We start from the raw sequence: 22,422 nt of genomic DNA on the forward strand, positions 1-22,422 counted from the left end.
CTTCTGTCTGGACCACTCTTCCCCCTTCAGCCAAACCCACATTTGATCCAGGCCTTTTCTCTTGCATCATGCATCACTCTGCTGAGCACAGCGGCAGCTTTGCCAGTCTGCCTGCCACTGTGTGTGGTGCTGAGGAGAGTCCAGTGTGGCATGATGGAGGATCCACTGGGGGTGTTGGTTGACTCATCTCTCTCCGACTGAAATGGAAGTCCCCAGGCTGGGGGTGGGTGGCGGGTGGCAACAGGGCACTGCTTTCTCAGTGGCTGGGATGATAAAATATGCATCATACTTCATGGGTGATATTTTACAGGAAGGAACTCCCAACAAAACTTACTTAAACTAAGTGAGACTAGCATTTGCTCTGAGGGAATTTGCTTTTAACAAGTTCTTCTCCAGAACAGAATGGCTGTGTTTGAACAACTTCCAGATACACTCCACTCACGTTTTTCAAATCTCGTTCCCATAACTATACCCATAACAATGGACTCCAAAGAGATAGGAATAGGACCTGGCCCAAACAAGAATTCACAAGGTTGGAGTAAATTACGAGAGTATGTCAGAGTAAACGCTTTAATAAAAACATCCAAGGTGAAGCATTTCTCAGCACTCCAAGAATTCTTCCCCCACCACGTGGTGGGGGTTCATAATGCTTGAGAAAGCTCTAAGAGGTCTTGCAGAGAAAAAAGGGGTGGAGCTGGGGTGCTCACTGCATTTTACTATGGATGCTGTCCAATAACACCTGTATCATAAAGCACAAGTTTGTAAAGCGTGTGATGTAAGTCCCTCAGCTTCCAAATTCAGATCAAATGTCAAAAGCCCAGATAATCTCCTAGTCTCCACTGAGGTCACACAGTCGGCTCCTGAATCATACCGCAACGTATTTCCACTGCCCCTGATGTAGCACTAATGAGGTCTGCTTATCTGTCAGTTTCAAAGAAGGTGAAAACTGAACACCAGAGAGCTATCACAGCTCACACCTATAATCACAGCTGCTTGGGAGGTAAAGAGGGGAAGATGGAGGTTTGAGCCTAGCCAGGAAAAAAACAAGACCCTCTCTCAAAGAACAAGCCACGTGATGTCTGTCTGTAATCCTGGTTAGGAGAGAGGTCTACATAGGAAGATTAAGGTGCAAGAGACTATCTGAAAAATAATGAAGGAATAAAGGGAAGCGGAAACCACTCAAGTAGAAGAACCCTGACCTCACAGGCGAAAGGCACTGAACTCAACACACAGCCCCCGCAGCCACAAAAGGAAATAATAACTGAACACGGACTTGATTCCAGTACAAGTGGAGGAATCCTGCGTGAAAATTAATGTAGCAAATACAACCTGTGTTCAGCCTATTCCTCCAACTGACATTGAATCTCAATCTCTGTTCATTCAGCACATATTTATTAAGCATCACAAGCCAGCACTGCACATTTTATAGTGAACAAAATATGGCATTCAAAGACTGATGGTAAAATTATCTTTAAGGTCACCAAAATTGATTGCACTGCCCTTGATCAAGCGAGGTTGCTGGTGCAGGGACCTGTAAGGAATGATACATCTTATTTACTCTGGTAGAGTTTTTACATGAGATGTAGTGGTAACAGTGTGTTGTTGCTGTCTTGTTGTTGGAATCATGTTGGAATGAAGCAATTCACCCTCCTCATGGCAAAGAAAGAAAAAAAAAGATGGGGCTGCAGCTCGGCTCTGTTACTGAGTGTCTCACTCTAGAGATTTTCCAATTTCAAGTCCTCGCAATGCCATCTCTGGATTTCCAGATCTCCGCTGAAATGCATTCACAGATTCCCTATTGTCTACAAAGCAAAAATGGCTTTGAAATGTTGAAGGGGGGTTATGTCTTTGTAAAGTCCATGGATATCACAACATTTCAAAGCCCTTCCCAAACATGCTTACAGGGTCAGGGCATTTTACAACACACCAGATTTGAGGTGAGAAAGCACTGCTCTGTTTCTGCAGGTGATCTTTGTCAGGTCCCAATTGCATCTGCTCAGGAGTCAGGAAAAGTGTCTGATTTCATTTTACAAAGCAGGTCCAATGGAGAAGAAAAGAAAAGGTATGCAAGGTCAAGCCTGACAAGGCATATGGACTACCAGGACAAGGGACGTGTTGCTTGCTCTCCACCCTCGGGTCGTGCTCATAATAAAAAGGAAATCGGAGACATTAGAAGCTCAGCGTCCTTGGCCTTCATGTGTCACTTTAAGGCAAACCTGTCTGTAAAAGCAATCAAATCTGCATGCTCCGCACCCAGCCAACAGCGTCCTCGTGCCTCTCAAGAGAATCCATAGTTTCTCTCCAGTAACGAGCCTGCAAATCAACCTGGCAAAGCAACTGCGAGGGTGCCGCAGAGCCCACAGAATCCGTGTTTATTAGATAACAGAATAAATGAGGACGCACTCCTCAGCCCCCTACACTGACCGCAGAAATTATTGAAGCCGCCGAAACAAGGATCAGCATGGCCACCCCGAGCCCCACCAAGGGACTAAACCTGACATCCCCAAATCTACCCAGACTCGGGGGAGGCTGAGGAGCAGTGTCTTTGACCTTTTCTCCTGCTGCCTCTGCCAGCTCCTTCTGCTTGAGAATCAATGGCACGGGGAGCCTCCTAAGCGTTTGGCTACTTAGCTACACAGAGACACAGAAAAGGGCGAGGCAGCCGGCCTGGAGATGCCTGGGTTGTGCGTGCGCGAGGGCGGGCATGTCCCGGCAGGTGCCTTCGCGTATTCTCGCGCAGGCTGATGGAATCCATGTGGGGTCCGAGGCGTTATTTTGCCTAAGGAAATCTCTCCTTCGCAGTCCAGTTCCCAGACAGACTCAGCCACAGGCTCACCATCTGGAGACTTCGGGGAGACCTGGGACGTGTGAAGGAAAGGACCCTCTTTCTCTTCTTCCTCCCCCTCCCCGTCCTCTCCCTCCCCTTCCTCATCCATCTCCAGGTCGCCGGGGGCCACCGCATGGGGGACCACGTGGACGCAGGCGGCTGCCATCTCCCCGGGGAAGGCGGCAGCGTCTGCGTCGTAGGCCAGGAGCTGGTTGCGGACGCGCACGGTCTCCACCCGGGTGCGGGTGCGGGCACAGAGTCGGTGGCACCCGAGCAGCTGCGCGAACAGCTTGCGGAAGTCGGCGTTGAAGGCGTAGATGATGGGGTTGAGCGAGGAGTTGGCCCAGCCGAACCAGACGAAGACGTCGAAGGTGGTCTCGCTGACGCAGGGCCCGCCCGCCCCCCGCCCCGCCGCGGGGCTGCGGCGGCAGAAGGGAACCATGCAGTTGAGGACGAAGAAGGGCAGCCAGCAGCACACGAAGACGCCCACGATCACCGACAGGGTCTTGAGGACCTTGGCCTCCTTCCGGATGGACGCGCCCAGGCCGCCGTGGCGGCTCTGCGCGTGCTCCGCCGCCCTCTCCAGCGAGGCGATCCTGCGGATCTGCGCCTGCGCGATGCGGTAGATGCGCGCGTAGGTGACAATCATGACGGCCACCGGGATGTAGAAGCTGACGAGCGAGGAGGAGATGGCGTAGGTTCGGTTCAGGCTGGAGTCACAGCCCTCCGCCCTCCCCGCGTCCTCCCCCGCGGTGCCGTTGGGTGGAAGATCCAGCCCGCCCCAGGGGCCGGCCCTGCTCCGGTGCCAGTCGAGCTGGACCGGGATGAAGGAGATGAGGACGGACAGGGCCCAGGCCAGGCCCACCGTGGCCAGGGCGACGCGCGGGGTCATCTTGCGCTCGTAGCGGAAGGGCCTGGAGATGGCCCAGTAGCGGTCCAGGCTGATGACGCACAGGTTCAGGATGGAGGCGGTGGAGCACATGATGTCGAAGGCCACCCAGACGTCGCAGAACGCCCCGAAGGGCCAGTAGCCGGCCACCTCGGCCACCGCCTTCCAGGGCATGACCAGCAGCGCCACCAAGAGGTCGGACACCGCCAGGGACACGATGAACACGCTGGTCGTCTTGGCGCGCAGGTGACGGTTGCGCACGATGGCCGCGCACACCAGCACGTTGCCTAGCAGGGTCCAGACGATGAGGAGGGTCAGGAGGCCGGCGGTGACCACCTGCCCGGGCCCCGGCCACGCCAAGCCCCGTGGGGCGCCCCCAGGAGCCAGCCGCTGCAGCCGCTGCTGCTGCCGCCCCAACTGCGCCCAGGACGCGGTGCCATTGCGCCCCGGCGGCAGCATGTTGGGCTGGGGGAGCCGGGGCGCGCGGGGCGGGTCCCAAGGTCGGCCTGGTGCCCCGCAGGCGGCCCCATCGGGCGCCCCAGAGGGTGCGCCCGGCCCGCAATCCGGAGACCCCCCCCTCTCCCCGGGCTCCCGAGGCGCGCTCACCGGGAGCAGTGGCCGTCTGGAGTCCCCTCCAGTCCCGGGCGGCTGCGGCGTCCGGTGTGGAGCCCGCGAGGGGAAGCGCGAGCCGCGGGCGAGGGGGCGGAGGCCGGCTGCGGGGACGCCGGGCGAGCGCTGCGGCACTGCCGCCGGCCCCCGCGGCTCCCGGGTCCGCGCTCCCGCCCGCTCCGCCGCTCCGCGCACCCGCCCCACCCGGGCCCGCCGTCCTAACTCTCCGCGCTCCTCCGCTCCACCACCTAGGGCCGACACGGAAGGCGCAAGAGTCGCCCCCAAAGCCAGCAGCCCCCCGCCCCATGAAGCGTCTGACTCGATCCTGTGGCGCTGGTCCTGGCCATGTTTGGGAAGTGGAGAGGGGGGAAGAGCCTCGCAGGATAGACAGGGAAGTCCTCCTCCAAGTCCTTCCCCGTGCCCTCAGACTTGAGGCCGGGCGCAGGTTCAGCCCTGCGGCTCGCACCGAGGGCCACCCCCTGCCCACCCCACTTTCGCTGGCCGCGGCTTCTTGGTCTGACTCTTGCTCCCCTGGGGTCAGAGGGGATCTGCAGCAGAGGCGTGGTACAGCATCTCCTGCGCCAGCCTCCTCCTCCTTGGCAGGGGCTTCTCTCCCCATTACCTCGAATGTTGGTGGACAGGGGAGGCTTTTTCTGTTTTGAGGTGCCAGTCCTAGGGCTTGAAGTCCTAGGGCTTGAACCCTATCCGTGAGCTTCTTTTTGCTCAAGGCTAGCATTCCCCACCACCTGAGCCACAGCGCTACTTACAGCTTTTCCTGAGTATGTGGTGCTGAGGCTCGAACCCCAGGGCTTTGTGCATGCTAGGCAAACACTCTACCGCTAGCCATGCTCCCAGCCTCCAGACTTTTTCTTTGGAGGAATAATCTCAGACAGAAGACAAGGAGGAAGGGGATGCCCTGGAGAGCTGAGTCTCCTCCTGGCAGGGGGTTTCCACGTTCTTTTTTATTTTACCTTGAGAAAAGGGGGAACTGAGGCTTGTCTGGGTGGCCCAAATAATGATACTCCACCTCCTCCTCCTACTACTACTGCTAATAATAATGATAATAATAGTAATAATAATAATAAAAGTGTTGGAAGAAAGGGCCAGCGAGGACTGAGCATTTAGCACCCCTCCCTGGCCTGTGATGCTGGCACATTGTGCATCCTCCCCACTACTGCTCAGCTGGGCTTCCAGCACACCTGCAGGGGTGGATATCTGTGCTGGGCACTGCAGCTTCTCATCTCTCTACCCAGACCCCCCTGCATCATGGAACAGCAGCCCCAGCACCCCAGCTTCTCAGCCTCCCCCTCTCCGGCCCCACGGGGAGACTCGGAGCTCCCTGCTGTGGGAGAAGCCAAGGCCACCCGATCAGGTGTTTGAGGCAGGCACTGGAGAGCCAGCCAAGCTTCCCTCCTGCCCGTCCCCTCCCCAGGGCTCTGCCTCTCCTCTCAGCCACTGACAGCCTTGTCTGAGACCAGGTTTGCTCTGGTCTGTGCCAGCCTAGGCTCCAGGCTCTGCCTTGACCCCCGGCCCCTGGCAGACTGTGGCTGTGATCTCACACATCAGCAAGCCTCCGTTCTTTGCCAGGCATGCCAGGATGGTTCACTACCTTGCCCTGACTTTGCCAGTGGCTCTTGCTGCTCTCCTGCCACTCCTCCACACAGCCTGTGCCCAAGACTGAGGCTTGGCCACTAAAATAATAATAATTAATAATAATACTCATTGCCTCATAGCAATCAAAAAGATGGACAAGATCTAGTCAGGGAATCATTTCTAGTAAATTTGCTGGTGCAAAGGCCCTAAAGCAAAGTGAGCTGATTTGACAGCATGCAAATGGCTCAGGAGGGCTGTAACATAGTAGCCAGGCCAGTTGTGACATGAAGAACCAGGTGTGTGGAGATGTATGCCAGCTCTGTTGCCATAGCGACCATGAAACCATCTGTTCTAAGTTCCAGATGTCTGAAGCCGAGTTCAGGGAGTTCTCACTGACTTTGGGCCCCTATCATGAAAGCTTGGAGGTTTCTGCAATGATGGAAAATACTGAAATGACATAAGGAATATACCCAGGTTCTGCTTCTGACTCCCCTGTATCAAGACACCACTTTCAAGGCTGAGATCCAAGAAGCTCACACAACTGGACTCCATCCCAGCAGCTGCAAGCCTCTGTCCCCTTGCACTGGGGCGGGACAAGGACCACACTTCCATGAGCCTTCCTGGGGGCGGGAGAGAGGTCAGCCTGTCCAAGGTGGCAGAGAGCTCCTGAGAGCCAGGCTCAAGGTAGCAGCTAGTTGGCAAATGATATGGCAACATTGTATAACTGGTCATCACAGTGGGATGTCCTGGCTGGAAACCAGGTGACAAAGGCCATGCCTTGATGTGCAACCTGGGAAACCAAGCTTGTCAACGCTGGATCGAGGCTGACAACCGGAGGAGGAAGACATGCTATTTCACCACACTGAAGGCTGGCAACTGCCACTGAGATCGTGTGAAACCTTTTGCTCTTGGGTCAACCCACGGCATCCCGCTCACCACGCTGAGAGAGGCTGTGCCATGTGACACCAGCTGGAAGCCAGGGAAGGAAGCTGGCTGCACGACCGGACCATCGGTCCTCTGCCTCCCCTCTCCTTCATGGCTGGCTCGTGGCCTTGCCTGCTGCCCTTCTTGGACTCAGCCGTGGGAGATGTGAAGACCAGGACTGTCATGGAGATGCTGGAGGGAAAGATAGGGGGTGGTGACTTTCTGCTGGGAGGCTGAGAGGCAATGCTGCATGTGGCCTTGGCTTTCCAGGCTGCCAGGGTCATGGTCCAGGGGGTTGGGGGAGGTAGACAGATGGGGGGGGGGCAGAAGGAGGAAAGAAGGAACAGGAAAAGAAAGAAAAGAAAAGTGGGGAGGAGGAAGGAAGGTAGGCAGGCCGACAGGAAGGGAGGAAGGAGGAAGGGAAGGAGCAAAAGGGAAGGAGGCTGAAGCTAGCCTTCTGTACCTAACAGGTGAGTGCTGGGCTGTACCCTCCCACCACAGGCCGCAGTGTCCACCAGCCATGGGAAGGGCACGCACGCCCCCTGCCGACTGCACTCCTCCCTGCAAGGCTAGGCACCCCAAGAGTCTCTGCCAGGTAACTTGAGTACGTAGTCCCCAAGCAATTGGGATTCTGTACTGAATTGACTCATAGAAAAGGAAAAGCAACGAGGCGTGTGTGTGTGTGTGTGTGTGTGTGTGTGTGTGTGTGTGTGTGTGTGTGTGTGTGTGTGTTGGTCCTGGGGCTTCAACTCAAGCCCAGGAAGCTGTTCCTCAGCATTTGCACTCAAGGCTAGCCATAGCTACCCTTGAGTCATAGCTACGCTTCTGGCCTTTTGGTAGTTAGAGATAAGAGTTTCGTGGACTTTCCTGTCAGGGCGGGATTCCAACTATGACCTTCAGAGCTCAGTCTCCTGAGTAGCTAAGATTACAGGTGTGAGCCACTCGTGCCATCTTAGCAATGAGATTTTAAAACTTGGTAGAAGTGGCCCAATATTAGAACTTTCTAGGAGTTCCCACCTGCGCTCAGTTTGAGCTCTGATCTGTGGCTCCATAGACATACAGAGAGACACTGGATTTCATGACTCGCATTCCCCAGTTGTGTTCAATCAAACAGACCCACTTGGTGAGAGACCACTCACGTGGGCCCCTACTCCATCCCTTCACAGCCTCTGGCCTGGAGACCAAGCCATCTATCTAGTTCTCCCCAATGCATGAGGGGTGGGGAGATCCTGCTGGGGCCCAGAGTCTGGAGGAGGACATCTGTCAAGAGGAACCTCCCATAGAGCATGTCCAGAAGCCAGTGGACTTCCACTCTGCCGCACCCACAGCAGCCAGGAATACCACTTCAAACCCTGGATCCCCTGCTAAGGCCCAGGCTTCCCTGCAGGGGATACGGCAGTTCAGGGAGTGTCTCCATATGCTCCGGCAGCTATAACCAAACATCACGCTGTACATTTATTCCTCATGATCCTGCATGATCATGATCCACATGAAGTGGGGGGGTCACAAACACCAGTGCACTGCAGTGATTGTCCTGACAATGTCTATGTCATGCTCCACACACCAAAGAGCACGAGGAAAAGGCAAACCAGTGTCAGCTGGTCCAGTGACAGATGTTCACATGACCCCTAGGGGATGCGTGGTGGTTGGAACTGCCCGTAGACTGAGGCTCTGCACCTGGGAATCTACCTGCTGGGGAGATCAGAAGAAAGCTGGTGTGGACAGCCGCGTCTCAGCCAGCATGCATGTGTAGCAGAAGCCGTTCTTCTTACAGGGGCTTCACCTGAATTCTCCCTTAGTCTGACTTTTGTTCTCTTCCACCAAGCGCCTTATTAGGAAATATCTCCTGCAACATTACCAAGGAAGCTGTGTGTTCGGTTGGGCAGTGCTTGTGCTGTGTGTATTTACTCAAAGGTACTTATTACAAACTACTGGTCTTCTCAGCCCAGCCGCTGGCTGTGGAGGAGGCTCTGTGCTTCCTGGAGGCTGGCTGCCATCTCTGCTCATGAGCCGACAGCAGCGCCCCCTAGTGAGTACAGCCAAAATATGGCTGCAAACTTGCAAGGCGCCCCAGGAGACCCCAGACCAAGACCCAGGGCTCTATATGGAAAGTCTTACAATGTCTCTTTCTCTTTTCATTTTTTTTTTGCCAGTCGTGGGGCTTGAACTCAGGGCCTGAGCACTGTCCTTGAACTTTTTCTCAAGGATAGAGCTCTATCACTTGAGCCTCAGCACCACTTCTGGCTTTTTTTCTATGTATGTGGTACCAAGGAACTGAACCCAGGCCTTCGTGCATGCTAGGCAAGCACTCTACCACTAGGCCAAACTCCCGGCCCCTCTTTTTATTTTTAACATACGCCTACCTTTTTTTTTTAAAGCTTTTGTCCTAAGATGACCATTAAATATTTAGCCATGTAAAAAGGAGGTGTTTCTTAATATTTAGTTTCCTGTTTGTCAAAAAAAATGAAAGAAAGCCAAACACACTCAAATGAAAAGATATTCACATTAGTATTTATAGCAAGTAAACTAAGTTTATTATGATTCAAGAATAGTTACAGAAAAATATATACAAAGATCTTTCAAAATGTCAGTCAGTCTTCCTTAGGAGATGTGAAAGTATTTGTAACTTTGAGCTGGCACCTTGATTTTAAATGCAGAGTTGTCCACAGGTCTTAAGGCTTTCTGTGGAAGCTCAAGGCCCTGGTGAAAAAGAGCCTCCTGATTGCCTAGAGTCTGCCTCAGCTCTACTGGCTGAAAACTGTTTCCCAACGACACAATACCAGTACACAGTGCACATTCCATGAAGGCGGTTGTTCTACTTAGGAAACCAAGACAAGAAAAACATTTTTGCAGTAGATATATATGATTTTTTAATATTTTATGCAAAGTTGGTTTAAGGTGCAGAATATAGAACTCATGGATCTAGAAATATAGCTGTATATCTTCAAAAATAGTTCTGAATGTAAGAAATGTTTCCAAATATGGTTATTTTTATAAAGTTACTTATTTTTTTAAAGTAGAAATTTATAAACACTCTAAAATCAACAATAGAAAGCTCTACATTAAGTTTGGAACGTTCCCTTGTAATAAAGCATTAAAATATTCCTAAACAGTTTACAACAATGCAAGGGAAAGGTTTTCCTAGGTCAAAATAAAACTGAGGACAGAGCTGAAGTGGTGAAGGCAGCTGACACATCAGTGAAAGAACCCAACATACTTTTAAAGCCAGAAGAAATAAATGACAAGACAGGTACTGGGGGCTCACGTCTATAATCCTAGCTATTCAGGAAGCTAAGATCTGAGGATTGAGGTTTGAAGCCAGGCTGGGCAGGGAAATTGAGACTCTTACCTCCAATTAACCACTAAAAGGCCAGAAGTGGATGTGTGGCTCAAGTGGTAGAGTGACATCCTTGAGCAAAAGTTCTAAGGAACAGTACCCAGGCGTTGAGTTCAAGCTCTAGTACCAGCACAAAAGAGATGGGGGTGGGGGAAGAGAGAGAAAAAAAATCTGAAAATAATTTTCCCAAACCTAAGATCACGGTGTTTGAAAATGAAAGATCTCAGGGTGAAGGAGAGAAAGTAATTTGGGTCTGACTAAGCTGAACAAAGGGATTTCCGTCCTCGTGAGTTGGATGCTTGCCTTTCCCTGAGGTGCTGGGCAATTCCAACCCTCAGAAAGGACAATGAGACAGACAATGGCTGGCCAGCCTGCGTTTGTCAAACAATATTTGCCCAGCCTGGCCCTCCCCAGCTGGCCCTGGTGCCTTCTCCATTCGCATGGAACCAGGCTATATCTTACAATAGACCTCAAAGAGGGAGGCAGCTGCGTGCATTCGGTAGAAGATAGAGAAAGGCATGGCCAGGTTGACCACAATGATCCAGGGCTCAAAGCCAAAGACAATTTCCTCCAGTCCGTTGTCATACTCAGGGCGACAGCCAAAGGCAGGGGGAATCCACAGCTGCAAGAGAAGAGGGGGCTGGTTACTGGGGCTGCATTGGTGGGCTGGGGGGTGGGGGGAGTGGACCGAGGCACTGACTTCCACAGTGGGTTGACCCATGGGTGTGTGCTGGTAGAGCCTGGGCCTGGCTGGAGGACGTGGGTCCCTGGGGGATGTGATTTTGAAGGACCCTTGCTGTGTCTCTCTGCTTCCTGGCCTCCGTGAGTGAGCAGCTCTCCTCACTGCTCCCATCCACCATGAGGATTCTGCTAAAAGCCATGGTGACAGCCGATTGTGGGCCCAAATCTCTGAAACTGTGAGACAAAATCAGTCCTTCCTCTTGTTTTTCTCTGGCACTTTTGCCATGGAATGCTCACACACCACCTGTCCCTGTGCCCAACTTCCCAGCCAGCTGGGGCCCTCCAACAGGCACCACCCACAGAGCTCAAGCGGTGCTATTCAGGGTAAGGAGAAAACCCTGTGTCTGAGCTCCTCACCTCCAGAGAGCATGAGCCTCTGGCCAGCTCTGTCCCTCATCCCCGCTGCCTGTGCTCAGCCCCAGTGAGCAGCTGTGATGACAGGAAGGTGCCACCATGTCTGACTTATTGTTGGGCTGGGGTCTCAGCCACCGTTTCCCTGGGGTAGTCTTGGAATGCTATGCTCCTGGCCTCCAGCTTGCGAGCAGCTGGTATGACAGGCATGCAGTACCACGAACCCCATGTGTGTCTCCTTCCCTCCTGACACTTATTTTCATTATAAATGGGCCTCGTGCCTTCTTTGGAAAAAAAATAATAAAAGAGGCAAAGAAAGCAGATTCATTATTTGATAATTACCGAGATGTTGCCAAAGAATAGAAACGCGGTGATGTTCCTGAGGGCCCGCCTCTTGGAGATTCCCTGCCGGAACCAGGGCTGGCAGGCTGGGCCCGGGGCCCCCGCCCAGCTCCTCCTCTGCTCCTCTTCGCTGCAGCCGGGCTGCAGGCCCAGGCTGCCGTTGGTGGTGCGGGGCGCGTCCTCGCGCGCCAGGGCCGAGGCATCGCCCTGGCACACGGTGACCACGCGGAGCGTCCGGACGTCCTCGGCGCGGCCCTCAGGCTCGCGGTGGACCGACTCGATGATGAAGAGGTTCTGGATGTATTTCTCCACGATCACCAGCGCGGCGTAGGGCAGGTTGTACCAGGTGTAGGGTGGGGAGGTCTCGGCGCAGGCGAAGGCCAAGATGGAGCCCCAGGAGATGAGCCAGGAGCCGGAGGCCGTGCCCACCAGGAGATCTGTGTCCAGCTTGCGGGCTGGGCTCTTGGTCTCCTCCAGCGACTTCTCCTCCAGCCTGTGGATCCGGATGCCCGTCAGGCCGGCGGCCACCATGAGCAGCAGCAGCGCGCTGGCGTGCAGGTAGAACATGGTGAGGGCCGCCTCGCTCTTGCGCTTGGAGCGCCCGATGTGGACCAGGTACACCACGACCACGCCGATGGTGGCGGCCAGCGCCGCCAGGCCCAGCGCCGAGCCCGGCAGGACCCCGTGGAACCTAAGCTGCATCCTGCGCGGCTGGGCCACGTCCACCCTGCGGCCCACATTCTTCCACAGGACGTACAGCATGGTGGAGGCCAGGATCTGGTACTCGATGTTGAAGGGGTACAGGTAGTAGATGCCCTGGGCCATGGCGGGGCAGAGGCCCGCGGGGGTGCAGTTACACTGAGGGCTGTGGTCATCCAGGACTGGAGAGCGACAGAGCACAGGAGAGAGGGGTCAGCCCAGGCAGAGACCCACACAGGGTGAGGGGACAGGGGACAGGGGTGCGTCTGGATGGTCGAGTAAAATCGCTCAGTGTAGGTGGCCGCCAAAGCCAGTAAGGTGCACAGCATAAAATCAACCAACCATACATACATCCTACACTACCAAAAGAAAAAACAAGCCAACAAGATTGTCTCTAGGTAGAGGCGACTGTGGATCTGTCTTAGCACTCAGCCATTTTAATTTATATATTCACGAGGGCTGACTACAACCCTTCTTTGAACATGAGTCCAATCTCATCTTTCACAGAAGGGATTCAGGTCTGGGCTCCGTGGCTGGCTTGCTGTGTGACCCTGGAGGCGTGGCTTGACCTCTCTGTGGCTCGCTGGCCCCGTCCATTCGAGAGCCCCCAGGATGATTCACTTACCACCATCACCCTGGCTGCTGTGGCCACAGGGGTAGGAATGATGGGCAAACCAGAGATGCAGAGGGTGGGGACTCCCCCGGTCCCTGAGTCGTGAGGGAGTCACCCTCAGACTGGCCTGGCTCAGCAGCAGGGAGGGGGCGTTGCCGTCAGGTCCCCTTACCAGACAGAGATCAGAAGTGAGCACAGAAAGGTTGAGCAGCCTCCAGAGGCCACACAGCTAGTACCAAGTGCTGATAAGAGCCCAATCTGACACAGTCTGCTCCATCATGATGCCATTACCCACCTGCTCCCCACCCCACAGCTAAGACATGCAGTAGAGCATACATGATAAGGGTTCAGGGCACACCGCAGGCTCAGGGGCTTACATCTGTGATTCTACTGCTAGGCAGGAGGAAGGAGGTCAGAGGACTGAACTAGGGGGAAAAAAAACTAAAATAACTGAAGCAAAAGTGCTGGGAGCATGGCTTGGTTCAACTGGTAGAGGACCTGCCTAGCAAATTTATAAAACCCTGAGTTCAAATACTAGTGTGAGTGTGTGTGTGTGTGTGTGTGTGTGTGTGTGTGTGTGTGTGCAAAAGAGAGGGGGGGGAGAAGAAAAGAGACAGAGACAGAGACAGACAGACAGACAAAGAGAGAACTCCAGGATCCAGGCTCTCACCTTAGAACAAGGGATAATAGAGCAATGAACCAAAAAATAACAAGCCAGATACACTCAACCAAAACTTTCAGATAAACCAGGACCAAGGGAGCCCAATCCACCATCAGTCGTCCATGGAGAATTAAGCCATGCTTTTTTATTTTTTTGCAATCCTGGGGCTTAAACTCAGGGCCTGAGCACTGTCCTTGGGCTTTCTCAAGGCTAGAGCTCTACTACTTGAGCCACAGCACCACGTCCAATTTTTTTTGTATGTATGTAGCACCAATGAATTGAACTTGGGTCTTCGTGCATGCTAGGCAAGCACTCTACCACTAGGCCACACTCCCAGCCTAAGCCATGCTTTTAATAGAAAGATCTGGTAGAGGCTTAACTAAAACCCCAAACACAGGCTGGGAGTGTGGCCTAGTGGTAGAGTGCTTGTCTAGCATACACAAAGACCATATACATAGAAAAAGCCAGAAGTGGTGCTGGGGCTCAAGTGGTAGAGCTCTAGCCTTGAGAAACCCCAAGGACAGTGCTCACGCCCCAAGTTCAAGCTCCAGGACTGGCAAAAAAAAAAAAAACAAAAAACAATCACAGCCAGCCACCAGCCCTCCATAGTAAAGAGCTGAGGTGTGGTTCTGACTAGGGAAAGTGAGGAATGATGAGCACAGGACCCTTGTCCACACAAGCCTGCAACAAGGAAGCCACAGGTATTCCTCAGCACCTGCTCCAGGAGGCAGAGGCAGCAGAGCAGAGCCGGGAGATCTCAGGGCAGGGGTTACCGGTCCTTGGGGGTCCCAGCAGGGGTTGGGGTGGGTGGCTCTCCACACTCACCTATGGTGATGTTGCCGAAGCCCAGGGTGATGAGCCGTGCCTTGTGCTCGTTCAGCTGGTGCTTGGACTCGTTCAGCACGCTGTTGGCCCACAGCAGCAGGTTGGTGAACACAGAATGGATCACCCCAAACCTGCAACAGAGCACACCCGGCGCCTGAGGGGGCCAAGCCCTGGGGGGGGTGGGCACAGAGATCTCACACACACACACACACACACACACACCCCTACATATTCACAGACACACATATACACACATCCACACACTCACACACACACACACACACACACACACACACCCCTACATATTCACAGACACACATATACACACATCCACACACACACACACACACACACACACACACACACACACATGCACATACAAACACCCTCAACCATGATTCTGCTTCCACTGGTCGCCCACTGTCTTGGAGACACTAAAGCAAGCTGCTCATGCGTGCTGTCGGGCCTCCCATGCCGCTAGGCTTATTTTGGCCACTGGAGTGTGAGGTGAGACACTACAGAAAAGTATCTGCTTTTGAATGAGAGGTAAAATGAAAACCACCTGTCTGCGGTCCCTTTCTCCTTTCTAAAGTATAAACACAAAGGCTGGAGTGTGGACAGCTTAGCAGTCTTCCCAGATGTCACAGCAGAGCTTCTGGGGTCCCTGCTGGGACTTCAGAGCCTCGCCCCAGTTGACCAGCAGGGGCTCCCATGAGCCTCTGGGCCAGAGCCTCCCTCCCAGCCCTGGCTGTCTTAGCAGCTGCATGACACACATCCGGCACATGTGCAGAAGGAAACAGGGCCCTGACGCCTGCATCCCGGTCAGGTGTTTGCCCATCTGCCGGCCTCACTTGCCCAGTTGCTAGGCAACCAAGAGCTTCTATAGAGCCCTTGACAAACTCAGACAGTCCTGTTTGCCTCTGACTAGTGGTTTTTCTTCTTCTCATAATGTACACAACTCCTCTTTCTCCTCTGCAATTCCTGGTGCGCGTGGCATTGGCCTGGCCCACTGAGGCCACAGAGACTGTGTCTGGGCAACCACTGACTGCCCCCACTGTGGACAGTTGTGTGGGCCAGATCTGGAGCTGGTTCCACCCATGATGCTGGTGTCACTTCAGTCCTGGGCACCTTTCCCACACTGGAGCCCACAAGCGTACTGTACGCTGGTCCCCATGTTTCCAGCTCTACATAGTGAACTTGTGTCCTTTAAGACACACATCTGGGAAAATAAAAGGACTCAAGGCAGCAAAGGGGATTCTTGGCTTAGGAGAAGCACTAGGTGGTGGGCACAGGCCCCAGAGACCTGCAAGGAAACAGCAAGCACAAGTGGCCAGTGAGTTTGAAAGCCCCCAGGACCCAGCAGGAAACATCAATGGATAGAGTGGTCCAGGGTTTTATTAGGGAGTGGTGGGGACTGTGGCAAACCAAGAGGCCAGCCTGCTTTAGAGAGCAACCCTGCCTCTTCTCGAGTCCCATGCATGGGGTGGCTAGATCGTCCATGCTCTGTTCTCAAGGCGGGAACTCAACAATGCTCACCACTTTATTCTACAAACGAAACAGACTAAATGAAGTGGCATGCGTATGGGACTCAAAAATCACCATCGCTCTTAGGAAAGAGACCCAGAGAAGAGAAGACTCGTCTTCAGTTACTCAGCCAGGCCACAGCCTTACCCGGGGGCGAGTCCTTGTGATAAATGGTCATGTACTTAGCCCGTGGAAGTGCTGTTCAGTGGAGTTTGAATTTTCTAGTGGTTACATTAAAACACAGTTCAGGCTAATGAGAACATGTGACTTATGGGTATAATCCTAGCTACATCAGAGTCTGACAAGTGGAGGATGGCAGATTGAGGACAGACAGGGCAGAAAAGTTCACTGTGGCTCCATCTCCGAAATAACTGACTAGTAGCGTGCCAGATGAGTGAGTGAGCTGAGTGGGAACTCAAGGATTTGAGTTCAAGCCCAAGTACCAAAAGAAATGTGTGGGCAGGTACTGCAGCTACTCAGGAGGCTGAGATCTGAGGATCATGGTTCAAAGCCAGCCCAGTCAAAAAAGTCCATGAGACTCTTCTCTCCAATCAACCACAAAAAATGTGGGGGGCCGGGAGTTTGGCCTAGTGGTACAGTGCTTGCCTAGCATGCATGAAGACCTGGGTTCGATTCCTTAGTACCACATACATAGAAAAAAAGGCAGAAGTGGTGCTGAGGCTCAAGTGGTAGAGCTCTAGCCTTGAGAAAGCCCAAGAACAGTGCTCAGGCCCTGAGCTCAAGCCCAAGACAGGCAAAAAAAAAGTAGAAGTGGTGCTGTTGCTCAAAATGGTAGAATGCTAGCAAAAAGAGCTCAAGGGCAGAGCCCAGGCCCTGAGTTCAAGCCCAAAAGCCAACAACAAAAACAAAAAGTACAGGCCGAGAACAGCACAGCCCAGTAGAGGAACTAGTCTGGCATACAGGAGGCTCCCCCAACCCTCCTCCCCACTGCCCACCCCCCAAAATGTAAAAATATAAATGAACATAATTGTGACATTTTGTTAAGCCCAGAACACCTAATATGGCACCATGACAAACTATGCTGCATATTCCTGAGATATCTCCATTCTCTTCTCCATTCTGACCTCAAAGTTGTCTGGACCAGCGGAGCCAAGAGCTCTGCAGCCTCTTGTAGCTGTGGCTGCTGCCCTGACCACACAGGTGAGGGAGGGTCTGTGCAGCCTTCGAGGAGGAGGGAGGGGACGGGGCTGGAGCATAGTGGGGGGCTGCCTTTCCCACCCCACCAGCCACGCGGTCACCATCGCCAGGCTCAACTGAACATTCTAGTTCTGCAGGCATCACTGCCCGGATGGTCCATCTCCTCTTCAGCTCAGTGGCGGCCACTCTGTCCCTACTGCTCCTCGTCGGCAGAGCTGTTGTAGGAGACCCTCATCGTGAAGAGCCTTTACAGTCCCATAGCCAAAGGGCTTTACAAATGGGAAGGTAAACACTAAGCTTCAGGACTCGGGACTGCAGGGGATGTGCATTGGTGGAAAGCATTCGGCTTTGATCCCTCTTTGAGGAATTTGACCCAAGGCTAGTAACTAGTATTTTTACAAATACTTTGGGCTGAAGATGTTCATCAGAGTATAATTCAATAACTCAGACAAGGTCCGACAGGGTGGGGGTGGGGTGGGGGGTAGGCTCTCCCCTCTCCAGGGAGGCTTTGCTTTGCAGAACCCAGTGGGGAGGCCATCCTACTGTTTATAACACCAACAAAATGAGGTTATAAATCATTCTGTTTGTTCTAAATGTTGATGGACACCACATTCAGTGTGTAAAGCAATTACCCACAGTGTTTACCTTTCCAGAGTTTTGAAAGATTGGATAATGTCCTTTGCATGTCCCCAGAGGAAATATACCTAGACAAAAAAAAAAAGAGGAAGAAATAAAATCCACACCATTGAGGAAACTGTCATTATATATGCACACTTGAGAAACAAGGACACTTAAAGGAAAATGCTGGGAACATGGGTGACCTTTCACCCCAAGAAATACAGAAAGGCATCTTGTCTCAGTAGGAGTGCTGCTTTTCAATGGGACAGTATTCCAGGAACAAGTGACAAACATCAAAGCGACTTTTCAGTTCTAGAGGGGGCATTGCTGCACTAGACTGAGGATGTCTGCCATGATGGAGTAACTGCACTTGATTGAGGATGTCTGCTGTAGATGGAGTAGCTTTGTGTGTAATTAGCTTTATGTAGATGTGTTTATGTATATGTCTAAGAGTATACAATACCTGTCTCCCTGTGCTTGAGTTATCTCACTTAACATGACATCATATACTTCCATCCACAATACTGCTAATGATAGAATTGCATTCCTTTTTAACAAACTAAGCCTAAAACTAGCAGATAGACAGAAATAGTAAAGATTGGGTAGGAAATAATGAAATAGAGACTTTAAGAAAAACTATACAGGGGCCGGGAGTTTGGCCTAGTGGTAAGAGTGTCACATACATAGTAAAAGCTGGAAGTGGTGCTGTGGCTCAAGTGGCAGAGTGTTAGCCTTGAGAAAAGCCCGAGGACAGTGCTCAGGCCCTGAGTTCAAGCCCCACAACTAGGAAAAAGAAAAAGAAAAAACCTATATAAACCATGAAACAAAAAGTGGACTCTTTAAAAAAAAGAAAAGTAAAATACATAAGGTTGATAAAGCCCTAGACAATTAGACTAGAAAAAGGCCAGAAGAGACTCAAATTACTAGAATAGCCTGCCAGGCACCGGTGGTTCATGCCTAGAAATCTAGCTACTCAAGAGGCTGAGATCTGAGGATCGAGGTTCTATACCAGCGCTGGCACAAAAGTTCATGAGACTCTATTTTCCAATGAACCAGCAAAAAAACAGAAATGGTGCTGTGGCTCAAAGTGGTAGAGCATTAATCTTGAGCTGAAGAGCTCAGAGATAGTACCCAGGCCCAGAGTTCAAGCTCCAGGACCAACCAAAAAAATTATATATATATATATGTACATATATATGTACATATTATATATATATATATATATATATACATGGAATAGCCAAAAAAATCCAAAGGATCACGATGGAATTCTTTGAAAATCTACACACTCAGATAAAGTGGAAAATCTAAAAAAATTAAAAAGCACAGTCCCCTAATTCCAGATACCCTGATCTTTCTGTTGTTGTGATGGTCTTGGTACTTGAACTCAGGGCTTGGGTGGCATCACTGAACACTTTTGTTCAAGGCTAGTGCTATACCACTTGAGCCACAGCTCCAATTCTATCTTTTCTGGTAGCCAATTGGAGATCAGAGTCTCACAGACTTTCCTGCCCAGCCTCCTGAGCAGCTAGGGTGACAGGTGTGAGCCAACAGCGTCCAGAATGTCTCTTGCCCTTGGTTGTGTTTCCCAGGAGCCAAGACTGCATGCATGCACGCAGCGGGTTACCTGTAACAGCGTGTGGACTGCGTGTGTCACGGGGAAGACTCCCTCGATGGCAGACAAACACTCTGAAAACCCAATGAAGTATCCGATTTTGAAGAGCCCCAGGATGATGGTGAGAGCCGCAAACAGCGTGATGGTGCCTGTGGGGGAGGGGCCACTCATGGGAATGCAGGCCCGTGCCATGGCAAACACGTGATGGTAAGGCCTCAGATCTTAAAAATGATCTCTGCAAGACCTGAAGATGAGAGACACACTCGGTGGGGCGCTGTATCGCTCACCCACCACTGCTACCCACATCTGGAGTTTTGCAGGTGGCTCTTTTCATTCTGGGGGCATCAGCCATGGGCATCTTGGTGGCCAGCATGAGACAGAGCTGAGCTCTTTCATCAAGCTGGTCTTTCTGGCTAGGCCTACAGGGAAAACCTCAGGCCCAGGAGATGAACAGAGCTTCCTCTGGCCCCATAGTTGCCCGAGCTCCCCAGCTGCCTCCTGTTCTTCTTTTGATGAGCTCTGAGCAGTCAGGGTGGAGCAGACCCCGTTCTCTCAACATCTCCCCACTGCTCCCTATACCTTTCTAATGAGTAAACAGGGACTCAGAAAAACCAAGGGGCCAGAGCAGACCCAAGCAAAGCCTTCCAGGACCAACAGTGCTCCATAGGGCATGCACCTCTGTGGAGGGTTGCAATTTACCAGGGGTCTTTCCCACCACCACTTACTGGACTTAAGTCTGGATTCTGTCTCTGACTCGGTGTCTCTCTGGGTTTTTAGCTCTGTCTGTCTGTCTGTTGGTCAGTCTCAGAAATGGATCTCTTTCACAGGGAGCCTGTAGTTCTGTGCTCTTGTGTGGTTTCTCAGGCTTGGAAAACAGCACAGCTATTCATGCACAGATTAGGACCCCAAAGCTCCAAGTCAGTGCAGAAGAACAAGAGAGAAGAAAAAAGAGGACAGAGGAAGATGGAGGAACAGAGAGGAGGAAGGGAGAGAGGATAAAGAAAGGAAAGCAAAGGGGAGGGAAGAAGAAGGGATGAGGATGACCTTGGGCAGTTGAGCCATTCTTTTGTTGTTGATTTTGCTGGTGATGGGGTTTGGGCTAAGGGCCTGGGCGCTGTCCCTGGGCCTCTTCACGGTCAAGGGTGGAGCCTGAGCAGCACTTCCCGGGTTGGCTTGGAACAGTGATCCTCAGATTTGTCTCCTGAGTAGCTAGGATTACAGACGGGAGCTACTCATCGAGTCAGGAAATCGTGTCTCCCCAAAACTAAGGAAACTAGAGCAGGAATTTGAGCCTCCTGGAACGTGTCCAATTTTTTCCAAAGTCAAAATGAACTACACAGCTCCTGAGAGTAGCAAGTCAAGGCAGAAGCTGACCAAAGGGGCCCATAGAGAGGTCCAGCCCAGGAGGTGCAACTCAGGTGTGTGTGTGTTCAGCAACTCAGGCTGTGTGTGTTCAGACCCTGGAAGGGTGGAGGGAAGGGAACTGCTGGTTCAGGGCCTCCTGCAGATGCTGAGATGGCTGGAAAGGATAGGATGGAGGGGACCTGAGGTGGCGCTCCCAGGAAAGGGGCATTTACCTTCCGCAGGCGATTCCAGGTCCTAACAGGAGGCTTCCCCTCCGGCCCCTTTGCCCTGCATCCCTTTGCCCTGGATCGCATCCCTCCCCTCTGCCCCGCATCCTTCTGCTCCCTTTGGCCTGCTTGGCGCTGGTGTGTCTGGTGGCTGCTTTTGGAGGCGGGAGCAACCATCTTGACCTGTCAATCGCTGTGTCCTGGTTGTCAGGGGTCCATTACTTCCCACTCAGTGCCCCATCTTAGCTTAGCATCTACTCCACGCCACGACCTGGGGTCGTTCTAGGTGGAAGCCAGGCGCATTCCCAGTGGGGCCAGAGGGGAAGAAGCTTGTGAGCAAACCCGGGTCGAGGGCCAGGGGCGGGGACGTGGTCAGATCCACAGAGAGGAGCCCCGGGTTGGAATGGGATGGAAGAGCCTTCCAGGAGGAGGCAAGGGCGCAGGGATCCCCTAGTGGGAAGTGACAGTCTTTGGGAATGCCTGGAGCGAAGGAAGATGAGGGCTTAAAAGTAGAGGAAGAGCCAGGGGGACGGGCGTGAGGGCCAGGTGCAGGCAGGCAGGGGAAAGAAGAAAAGGACGCGCCCGAGCCGCGCAGGAGAGGCCGGGGAGCGGAGGTCGGCGGCCGGGGCCCCGCGCGCACTCACCGCGGAGCCAGCGCGCCCCGGCGTGCGTGTCCTTGGGGCGGATGAGGCGGCGGTGGGCGTAGCTGCGCCCCACGTACCACAGCATCCAGAGCAGCTGCAGCGCCATGAGCGCCGAGAGCAGGCAGAGCAGGTCCCGCTGGCCCACGCCGGCCGCGTGCACCGCCAGGGCGAACAGGCACAGCAGCCCCGCCAGAAACACGTTCAGCCCGTACTGGCTGCTCAGCGCCTCGGCCGGCTTCTGGGGGGCGCCGGCGCGCGGCGCGGAGGGGGACCCCGCAGACGTGGGGGGCGGCGGGGATCCCGGGGTTCCCGCGGGCGAGGCGGCGGCCATCCCGGGCGCGCGGGGCGAGGCGAGCGCGACCTGGCCCTCGGGCATCGCGGAGGCACAGCCGGGCCCCGCCTGCCGCTCCTGGCCACTGCCCTTGCCCGTCCTCCGTCCCCTGTCACCCAGCCCGCGCCCCTGACCGCTCCGCCCGCCCTCCTCCTCCTCCAGCGCTGGGATCTCCACAGGTTCCACTGCGGTCCGCACACCTCCCACCCCGCGCCCCCCCTCCTTACGCCCCAACCTAAGGCGGACCCGAGTGCGCCCTCCCGGAGCTGGGCCGTGGGGCCCGCCTGCCCGAGGTGGCCGGGAGGGCGCCAGGGCTCTCCAGCGCCCGGGTGGGCGGGGGCAGGTTCGCATCGCGGACCCCCAGGACCTGGGTCTGTCCATGTGTCTGTCCTTGTCCCTTCGGTTTCTGCCCGGTTTTTGCCCAGCTACGGGGTTGGGGAGGTGGCAGAGGCCCTGGAACAGGAGGAATGGGGCTTTTGTGGGTCTCTGGGTTTGCCCATGTGCCACAAACCCTTCCCAGAGGCAAAGAACCCCCAAAGGGAGGGGGGTC

At 53.6% G+C, this 22,422-nt stretch overlaps 2 protein-coding genes across 2 annotated transcripts; both read right to left on the reverse strand.

Annotated features, from left to right (window-relative positions):
- Positions 1–1,389: 1,389 nt before the first annotated feature.
- Positions 1,390–4,175, reverse strand: Drd5 (dopamine receptor D5). Its single transcript, XM_090344108.1, has one exon. It carries the CDS (start codon positions 4,173–4,175, stop codon positions 2,628–2,630), a length of 1,548 nt encoding a protein of 515 aa, XP_090200234.1. The 3' UTR covers positions 1,390–2,627.
- Positions 4,176–10,630: 6,455 nt separating this feature from the next.
- On the reverse strand, positions 10,631–21,917 carry Otop1 (otopetrin 1). The gene is made up of 6 exons (XM_090344111.1): positions 21,542–21,917; positions 19,339–19,475; positions 17,739–17,797; positions 14,412–14,542; positions 11,614–12,494; positions 10,631–10,801 (listed from the first exon to the last, which is right to left on the reverse strand). Exons 1-6 carry the CDS (start codon positions 21,915–21,917, stop codon positions 10,631–10,633), a joined length of 1,755 nt encoding a protein of 584 aa, XP_090200237.1.
- Between the last annotated feature and the right edge of the window lie 505 nt (positions 21,918–22,422).

The sequence above is a fragment of the Megascapheus bottae genome, chromosome 13 (genome assembly GCF_031878675.1).
Source record: "Megascapheus bottae isolate mThoBot1 chromosome 13, mThoBot2.hap1, whole genome shotgun sequence".
Classification (NCBI taxonomy): Eukaryota; Metazoa; Chordata; class Mammalia; order Rodentia; family Geomyidae; genus Megascapheus; species Megascapheus bottae.

Bases quoted from the DNA above. Each gene is read 5' to 3' on its own strand.
- Drd5 (XM_090344108.1), bottom strand. From the start codon at position 4,175: ATGCTGCCGCCGGGGCGCAATGGCACCGCGTCCTGGGCGCAGTTGGGG.
- Otop1 (XM_090344111.1), bottom strand. From the start codon at position 21,917: ATGCCCGAGGGCCAGGTCGCGCTCGCCTCGCCCCGCGCGCCCGGGATG. The intron at 14,543-17,738 runs GTAAACACTGTG...GCTCTGTTGCAG, and splicing joins TCTTTCAAAACTCTGGAAAG to GTTTGGGGTGATCCATTCTG. The intron at 12,495-14,411 runs GTGAGTGTGGAG...GTCGCTCTCCAG, and splicing joins CTTCGGCAACATCACCATAG to TCCTGGATGACCACAGCCCT.